The 9,968-nt window shown below is 41.7% G+C and overlaps 1 protein-coding gene across 2 annotated transcripts; it reads right to left on the reverse strand.

The window, feature by feature from the left end:
* Positions 1-899: 899 nt before the first annotated feature.
* On the reverse strand, positions 900-9,299 carry znf207b (zinc finger protein 207, b). Of its 2 annotated transcripts, XR_003931659.1 has the most exons (11): positions 9,259-9,299; positions 8,317-8,443; positions 8,083-8,221; positions 7,600-7,773; positions 6,648-6,723; positions 6,310-6,371; positions 5,901-6,040; positions 4,610-4,855; positions 4,060-4,216; positions 1,945-3,936; positions 900-1,860 (listed from the first exon to the last, which is right to left on the reverse strand). XR_003931659.1 is itself a non-coding variant. In XM_030094045.1 (10 exons), exons 1-10 carry the CDS (start codon positions 9,297-9,299, stop codon positions 3,785-3,787), a joined length of 1,314 nt encoding a protein of 437 aa, XP_029949905.1. In that variant the 3' UTR covers positions 900-3,784. The 2 variants fall into 2 exon arrangements, 1 of the variants encoding a protein (XP_029949905.1); XM_030094045.1 differs by having other exon boundaries at positions 900-3,936.
* Between the last annotated feature and the right edge of the window lie 669 nt (positions 9,300-9,968).

Raw genomic sequence — 9,968 nt, forward strand, 5'->3', positions numbered from 1 at the left:
ATACAAATATGTATGAATATGAAATTTGTATAAATATGAAATGACTGCAGTCAGCACATACAATGTAAAGTATGCTGTCAAGCCCACTCCAGTATCCTTATTTTCTGTAAAATATGTATATTGTGACTTAGAACATGATTTTTCACTTAATTTAACTTTGCAATTACTGAGAAGTAAATTGTTCTATGACCCGTCTATAGTCTTAACACGATACAATAAATTTATGTTCATTCTATTCCTTTTTAACATATTTTAGAGGATGTTCAAATTGCTATTCGTAATACAACCACTAGATGGCGCCTAGTCAAAAGACCAGAGACAGAACAGACGTCGCTTTTATCCCAAATTTAATAAAAAGGAAACAAAAAACAAAGTGACACTGAAATAAAACAAGCAAATTTGATTTTTCAAAATCATTTTATTTTTCAAAGCAGTATTCCGAACAGTTTCTTACAGTGCAGCAAGTAAATAAAACAGACTTAATTCAAAGTAGTGGGATTAAAAAGTGTCAGGAAATTTAAACTGGACACATTAAAACAATCAGCTGTGAGGGTACATGTGAACATTTCAGAGTAAGAGCTGGATCACCCACGTAGGAGGGAAAAAAAGGTTCTCATGTGTTTTTCTTAAATTATTTCCTCACTGCAGTGCAAGAGAGGAAAAGTCCCAGACCTCCCTGAACTTTGAACTTGATATGAAAAGTGCCTTTCTGGTATCAGATGTCCAAACAAACAACTGATCGGTCCAATTATCAACATCAGGAGAATCCACTTCAGTTTTACTGCAAACAGAATCCTGAAACTGGGGCAAATAAAGCCAAACTGCTGTAAACATCCCACGGTAAAAACCAGTGAGTGAACATCAAGCCCTTCATGGCCCCTTCGGAACTTCACTGGATATTTTTAAACTCCTGCTTTGGAATTTTTTGAGATAGGAAGGTGGTCAGTTTTTGGGCTTTTTTTTTTTTTTGTTAGAGCCTTGTGGCTCTATGCACTGCATAGATAAGAAACTCAGACTCTTCCTCCTCACCACCATAGCAACTATTTCCCCCCTCTCATTTCACAGCCACTGTTAACAAAAAAAGAATTAAAAAAACAAAAAAAAAAACCTGTCAATTCCTCTGTAACCCTGTCACTCGCAAAAGGTGCCAACAAACAAGCTCACCACCTGGCCATGTTTTGAAAAATGTTTTTGAAAGCCATTTCTTTAAGACTTCAAATACTTAAACATATGAATGTTTTTTTTTGGTATCAAGTCTATATAAATAGATCTTTCAGGACTGCAGATAGGAGGGGAGATTTTTTTCCTATTTTGGGGAATTACAGAGGAAAGATCAGAATCTTCATTACATTTACATCAGTAAAGCTGCATTAAAAGAGTAAAAAACAGTGAATTTCTATTTAATACATGAGGACAGAGTGGGATCCCCCCCCCCAAACAATTTTTTTCTTGCACATTTCATATTATAGTTCCATGACTTTTTTTTTTTTTTAAGAGCCTGATGGAATAAAGGGAGATTATAAAGATTGTGATTCCTAAGAATCTTAAGCGAGCGTGACTCAATTCAGAACAACAGAACTGATTTCGAACTTAAAATAAAATCCCTCTTGCATGTTTGGAGTGAAACTCCGGCCTAGACTATCAGTCTACAGGGGTCACAGATCGGTGAGGTTGGTTTCCGCTCTCTTAAGACACCACAGTGAGAACTCGGGGTGAGCCGACCCTTTAACATCAAGAGCGTCTGAAACGAGCCGGAAGCTCGCCGCCGACTACTTACCACCAGAGCCCGTCTCACAGCAGAGCGGACAAGAGCAAAGTGAGTCAAAGCGTACATGAGAATGGCCAAATCTCTGTGACCTTCTGGTGAAGGAATAAAGAAATATCACTGAATGCACAGTCACTCCGGTGTCTGGAACACTTCTGGAATAAACAGCAGGTACTTACTGGCTTTAACTGACCTGTCCTGGCAGCTGACTGGGTCTAAAGGCTGAAAAGCTGATATGGATGCGCTACAGACAACAGAAACAAATACAGAGCAGTAAGTGATATGGCCAGAAGGAGAATCACTGAGCCACACTCAACACCTGCCAGGACTTTTCACTTTGAGGTTTGGCGTGTGTGAGATTTAGATATGTTCTCACGCAGTTCCAGCATGAATAGTCAGGTTGGTCTTTCAGAGATTATATAAAAAAAAAAAAAATCTCCAACAAAGACAAACAGCAGATGAGACCGACTGATGGAAATGAAACAAACATTTAGAATAGAAACAATGGAACAAACACAAAACCTCCCAGCAATACAAAGCCAGCTCTGCAGTAAAGACCAATCAGCCAGAGCGGCTTCTACTGACAACATGGCAGGAATGAAGGTAAAATACAAAACCGTTTCAATGCTGGAGCAGCTTTTCTTTGGTTTATATAATACATGCTTTAGCAAGACCATGTGTCCAAAGCAATGATGGAAACTGACTGAAGGTTAACACTGAGCAGCAGACCGAGTCAAGACCAAACCAGAGAAGTCTGTGTGATCATGAGAAAAAATACAAGCTTGTACAGCAAATCATTTTAACTGTGGTTTGTAGCCGTGCTCTAAAATCAAGTAATCATGGAGCTCTACAGGATCTGACTTTAATCCAGAGCTGCAGTATTGTTGGGTTCGTTTTGTCTTCTCTTGTAGGAACATGACTTTAAACATGACAGAGACCAACGTTAGAGCGACCATGCATGTCAGTGAACTGCTCTGCTCAAGAAACAAGGTTAATGACCAATCAGGAGTGACTTCAGTTCTCCTTCACACCGATAAGGTACCATTAAGTGTCACTTCATTTGCAGTCATTTCCATCATATCGGGGAACATGCAGCGTTTGGAACCAGAAGTTGGCCAACATCTTAGTTTTGAGGGACACTCTTAGCTGATGGAAGGCTTTTTCTTTAAAGTCCAGTTTTCTTATCGAGACAATGGAAGGTGGACTCTACACACAAAAACAGATGATGGCAAACTTGGTGTTGAATACCTGTCGTCTAACAGAGCCCTAAGATGCATTAAAAAAAAAAAAAAAATACAACACCAGTACCAACCTTCATGACTCACCTCCATGTACGTCAGGACAAACCAGCATTGGATTTCAAGATGGATTTTATTACAACATATTGATAAAACATTACAAAGGATGGATACAAGTAGACTTCTGACCAGGAGATATTAAAAAAAAAAAAACAAACCTGAAAAAAGGATAAAGCTAGAGACTGATGAGTCATGGATTTATAACACTACAGGATGGGAGTCAAATTCATCGCTGAGACCCTCACCAACCAACGTTGGGGACGAAATGTCCAACAGCACCTAAACATGCTGTGAGGGCCTCAATCGGGCTACCCGAAGAAATTAACAAAATAAAGATTTCAGCAAATGCTTACAAGAGAAACTTGCCTTTTTAAGGGGTTGGTACGATCATGTAACTCCAGCAGCTTCAAAAGAAATATGAATCATTTTAACACACATCACCTCTATGAACCTGAGTGAAACCTATGGGGGGGAAAAAAAAATATATATTCTCACATGTGGTCAAATTACAACATAACTGTTTGCAACCTCTGTGGTGAATGACTGCTTCCAATGAAGAAGTTACATTAAATGTCCATGTGTTCAAACAGATAAGGAGCGTCTTCACCACCACTGGTATGACTGCGCTTTGCTTGCAGCTAAGTTTTGAAAAAGCACAAGGGTGAGAGAAAGGTGTTAACCTCAAACCTAATGTGGTGGCTGCTGCTGCTGCTTTGCTGCTTCAGTAGCGTCCAGCTGGAGACATGACGGGCGGCCTCATACCCAGGGGGGGGCCTCCCTGGTAGGGGGGCACCATGGGAGGACCCTGCGCGTATGGAGGCATCCCTGCGGGCATGTAGCCGGGCAGGGCCTGAGGGGGGCCCCCGTACTGCCCTGCAGGAGGAACACACGCTTTTACACAGCAATTCAGGAAAACTCTGCAGAGGTGAACTCCAGGTTTTTGATATTAGAGGTGCACTGAGCCTCTGGTTCTCTTCAGCGGACTCTCGGACGTACCATGCATGGGATGCCTCATGCCAGGCTGCTGTGGAGGCATGCCTTGCTGTGGGGGCATGATGCCGCCCACGGCTGCCACCGGGGGAGCAGCCGCCAGGGCCTGACCCGGCCTGGGTATGAGGCGCTGGTAGCGCGGCAGCTGGGCCTTCATCTCTTCCTGTTGGCAGGGACAACACACAAAAAAAACAACCATTCAGACTGAGGAAACACGGTTCGGCCCCTTTCAGGTATCACAACAGCACCCCCAGGAATATTGAGGAATCGGGTACCGACGTTTTCGTGGCCTGATTTCAGACTGAGGATATTCAAGTTCAGAATAATCCTTCAACATAACCACAAAAAAGAAACTACGTTTACTTTCAATCCAAAAACATTTACTATGAATTTGTCAAATATCTTAAGAGTTCAGTAACAAGATGTAAAATATTCATGCAGAGTCACAGCAGGGAACATTTTACCAGGCCGTCATCTATCACTAAACGTACGATTACGTAGATACCAGTCATTACTTACTGTGAAAAGGTCAAAACGGAAAGCTCAAGCAACTTACCAGTGAGATATCCTCATCAGGGTGGATCAACTTACTAGTTGCACTCGTGGTGGTGAGGGTGGCAGGCTTACTGGTCACTGTGGCCGGGGGTTTGGCCACAGTGCTGCTAGAGGGATTAGAAGAGGTGGAAGAGGAAGAGGAGACAGAGGGCTGGGTGTAGGCAGGGAAAGTTGCTTTGGGAGGGTCAGAAGAGGCGACAGTGTTGTGGGAATTTGAAGCTGCAGCTCCGGGAACACTGTGCTGGGCCTGTGTGAAGACAAAACACAGGTTATCCACCAGTACAAACAGCTTTATCACGTCGCTTTTAATCATGCAACAACTTGCACAAACTGGTCATGGAACGAAACGGCAACTACTCAATTCCTGTGAGAAATCTTCAAATTCGGCATTTTACAAAACTGCATATGAATAAAAGACAATTTTCACTTCCACCTTCCTATATATCAGGAACGGAGAGCTCTTCATTTGGGAGGAAATGTTTCCACCTTCTGAGCCGACTCTTAGTGATGCTGCAGGTTTACTGCGAACGCTGCTCATTGTGTTGTACTAAGACTCGTCAGTCTAATCGCTGAGAGGCTCAAAACAAGCAGTGCATCCTGCCGCCGCGTACAAAGGCATCCCCAAAGCACAATGAGTCGCCGTCCGACAAGTCATGCGCCAAAGTTCATAAGGAGCAAAGACTCCATATGAAATCCATGTAGTTCTCTCTTCGAGCCTCAGTCAGTGTTCACTAAACCAGCGCATGCACAGTCAAAAAGCTCACAGACAAAACAATCTGATGGTGTCCTTCAACCTTATGCTTAGCGTTGTTTTCTTCCCCCCCCCAATGCACGAGCGTGGCTTTACGAGGCAAATGCTGTTAGTGCACAGCCGACTTTACAACTCCACAATTTACAGGCAGAGTTAACGGATTTGCGACATGCAGCTGCCACATTCCAGCTCTGAGCCCTGTCTGTGAGCGTACTTGAGGCATGTTAGGAAAGGGAGGCTGGGAGGAGGAGGCAGACTGGTGGTCTGCAGGTGGAGAGGAAACAGCTGCGGTGCTGCTGGGAACACCAGAGCCCATCTGCAGCGTGGTGGAAAGGAGATCACAGCATTGGCATGTAAAACATGCACAGAAACTATGCTCGTTTCATCATGGTTTACAAAAAAAAAAAAAAAACTTTTCCAGGGATTAGATATGAGTCAAAAATCTAAAGATATGGAAATAAATTCATATATAATAACCAAATACTGTGGTTATTTAAAATCTCTCATCTGAATCACAGGTCTTGAGGAGCATGAGGCACACCTGTGCTGCGCTGGGGAAGAGAGGTTTGGCGACGGCGGGCTGGGCTGCTGGTATCACCGGTCGACTGGGAATTGGTCCTGCTGCAGGAACCGGGGCCATGTGGGGCATCCCGGGCCTCGGAGCCATGTGAGGTGGAATTCCTGAAGGAGAAACCAAACCCAGATGATTAGTGCAGCATTGAAAAAAAAAAAAAAGACTACAAAACAGCCACTTTCTCTTCGTCATCAATAAACACTTTTCAACTACATCAAATATCAAAGACAGACGACGCTACTCAGGCTACAGTCATTCACACAATTCAGGATCTTCTCAAATTTATCAAAATCAAAACTACTTCACAGAATAAAAACCGACTACAAACCAACTCTATCGACTCTGAGACTCCTCCTGAATTATAACCACAACATACCTGGAGGAATGCCGGGCATGCCTGGCATCATGGGAGGCATCATCCCACCCATTGGCATCATACTGCGAGAAAAACAAGAAACGAAAGAAAAGATTTTATACAACTAGGAAATTACAACTGCCCCACTCCAGAAACAAACTCACTTATATTTTTATTATTATCTCATGTTAACCACTCCTCTTTTGGAGCATGAGATTAATTCATTAATGATCAATCAAATGATTCGGGAAGGTTTCTGAAAAAAAAATAAAATCTGTTGATCAATCTCAAATGTAGGAAGACACAAATCTTCCAACACTTGTGAAGTGAAAACAAAAACACTTGATCAATGCACTTACCCTGGTGGCATTCCATGCATTGCAGGAGGCATGCCGTGCATCATGGGAGGGACGCCAGGCATCATGGGAGGCATTCCTGCAACGTGAAATTAAAAAGACATGCTGTGTTAACCGAACCAACCAGTGACTCAGGAAGTTACACACCTGGACAAGATGGACAAAAATAAAAACAAGATAATTAATCACACCCGCACACACCCAGCACACAGGCCATCCCACAGACAGCTTCCTGAAAACACTTCTCCGTGTATGAAGCTGCTTCCACGTCACACAAACTCAAAATGCACAAAAAAAAAAAAAAAACAACCCTGAACTATCAAGACGCCACAAAAAAGTTTAACAATATCTACTGTCCTGCAAATGAAATAAAATCAATGAAACAATTAGAAACCACCAAATTTAATAGTGCTAATGCCAACGCTGAGCATTGGGTCTGCATAAAAATAAACTGTTACCCAATCGTGACATCAGGAAATCTTAAGATTCCCTTCGCCCTATGGTTTGGTCCGTTTCTGGGTTTTTAACACAAACACTGACCTGGTGTATGTTTGTCTGGACTTTCAGATCCTGGCTGATTTATCAGGTGATGAGCAAACACAATGCCAAACTGACAACTACTGCAGCGGAGCCTGGTTCGATTGAGGAGTTTGAAAACTTCCACATCTCCATCACAAACCAGATATTTTCAGTAAGCAAATGCAACTCTCTCTATAAACCCTCTGCCCTATAAAACAAACCACATGTAACTTCTGTCTTCTGTTACGGTGGGAAAAAAAACCTTTGAAGTTATCTGTGATTTTTCACGTCTTTTTCTTGCACGTTAAACTGTCCAGATTGAAAAATTCCATCTTGCATCATCAGTCACTGAACCGTAATAGTACAGTTGTGTGAAAATATTTTCAAAGCTTTGATCAGCAAACGAGGAACTCCAGCTGTTTACATGTGTCTTTACCTTGATATGCTCCAGGAGCCATGGCGTGAGCAGCAGCCACAGCAGGCATTCCAGGTTGGGCCATTGGAGCAGCTTGTGGCTGAACTGCAGAGACCTGCGGAACCGACGGCCCTGCTTCATCATCGTCATCCTCATCGGAGTCATCTTGGTTGTTTCCCCTCTTCTTTTGGCTTTCTGGAAACAGAATCAGAACAGCAGTCCTTTAACATAACACACTCCCTATAGGTTGTATAAAAAAACAGTAGTGAGCTACTGTAGGAAAAAGCCTACGAAAATGTTTTAGGAACATGATTGAACAGGATGAAGAGGAAAGTTCGCACTGCATTTTTAGCATCACTCAACACACAGTAACTAATAACTTCAAGTCATCTTCAAAATTCAAATACTACAAATTACAGTCCAAAAATCCAAAATGTACAAGACTAGACCCTCAAGGATGAATTAGACTTTTGGAACTTTTAAAGACAAAACATTAGAAGTAACCTTGTGATTTCTGTTCTAATGTTCTTCTTCTTTCCTGCATATCTTTCTCTGGGATTCCCTCCATGCCGTAGATTTCCAGCTCGATGTCTGTTCTTCCAGGAATTGCATTTGGTACACTGTCAATTGTCTCTTTATGCACCTGAAACACATTAAACACACAATGTAATGACAGGCAAAGTGTTTTCATCATGCCGCTGCTACCTTAAAATACACAACTGGGATAAGTGTCATTACCTGCATACAGTGGATAGCCAGGCCAGGTCCAGTGTACAACTTCTTGTGGCAGATATGGCATTTAAAATGCTTTGCCTTCTGATGCTGAATGAGGATCTTCTCATCGTCAAAGTCTCTGTTGCAGTACCTTGAGGAGGCAGTTAAGGACAACAAAAGTCCTAGCGTTCTGGTTCAGAATTTTTTAGTGAGTATTGCATCTCTCACAGAAAACTTAAAAGTATATTAACCTTCAGAGACTAAAATATCCAGGTGTAGCTTTCCAACCTACTCGGGATGATGTAACCAAAGCAAGAGAGACTTTACATAATCCCGTAAATCTAGAGTGGACTTTGACAGTGAGTCAACATCACTCAGGAATTAGGCTAAGGTCTGAACTCTCTGAACATGTTTGAAACACTGTGATCATAATATACCAGGGCTGGGAGATTCTTAACTTCAATTCCTTAATTTTAAACTTTTTAAGAACCAATTAAAAACCTTTTCAGGGCGGTTAAAAGGCTGGCTGATAAACTGTGGTACTCACGGTGGACAGGACAACACAAAAATGCAGATTCAAATTATGAACATCTTGATTTCCAGAAATAACCATGAAGCTCAGTTTGATCGGTGACAAATACAACCCAAGAGGATGCTACGGGATTAGCTAACATCGGACATATCACTTAGCCATGGTTTAGCGGCGCCGCAGCTTCCAACGCGGTAAATGAACCGAGTACATACATGAAAAACCAACAATGAAAGTCCTAACTAGTATCTAAATGTAGACGGGTTACGTATCGGATGTCTTAAACTCATCACCCAAGGCCGCTTGAAAGCCTGTCGCGACCAAAACGTTCAGCTCGCTTTCGTTTAGAGGATGCTAAATGCTAGCTCGGGCCTCGCTTTATAAAGTTAGCATGTTGACTCCGTTTCGTCGTCCCGGCAAAAGAAAATAAAGGATACCAGCACCATGGCTTCATCTGCTTCTTCTTTTTTCGCCCCATTGCAAAGAAATACTGAAGGAATGGTTTTTACCTCACGAAATAACGAGTCTTATTATCTGCTTGTCAACAGCATGCTGTTTGTTCCGCAACAAGGCCGAAAATGGCGCCTCCAAGGCGGAAGTGCTTTTGTACGCTTTCCCCGCCCCTTTTTTTAGTTGTACATTTTTTCAATTAACTTTATTTATAACAGCAACATAACAATTCTTCTTCTTCTTCTTCTTCCTCCTCCTCTTTTTTCTTCTTCTTCTTCTTCTTCTTCCCATTGTCGTCGTTATTAATAATAATAATAATAATAATAATAATAATAATAATAATAATAATAATAATAATAATAATAATAGACAGCTCACAGACTGTTACAATGATCAAACCTGCTGAAAATAAATGCATAAACTACTTTGTCTGAATCTTGCTCAGTCAGAGTTATTTCTTTCTTCAGTATTCTTTTATGGCAATATTATTCAAAAAGTAGTATGCTGACTTCATTATTGTCTCAATAGGGTTATTAAGTTCAGATTCAGTGCACCCAGATTTCTAGCTTGATTTGTTTTCTTGATTGAAAATGACTGTGTTGTACCAGGTGCTACATAATTAAAGCTGAGTTGAATTTAATTAACAAGGGGTCAAGATGGACACTGACCTTTATCTTTTCCTCTTTGGGGTCAAAAA

The sequence above is a fragment of the Salarias fasciatus genome, chromosome 6 (assembly GCF_902148845.1).
Source record: "Salarias fasciatus chromosome 6, fSalaFa1.1, whole genome shotgun sequence".
Taxonomy (NCBI): Eukaryota; Metazoa; Chordata; class Actinopteri; order Blenniiformes; family Blenniidae; genus Salarias; species Salarias fasciatus.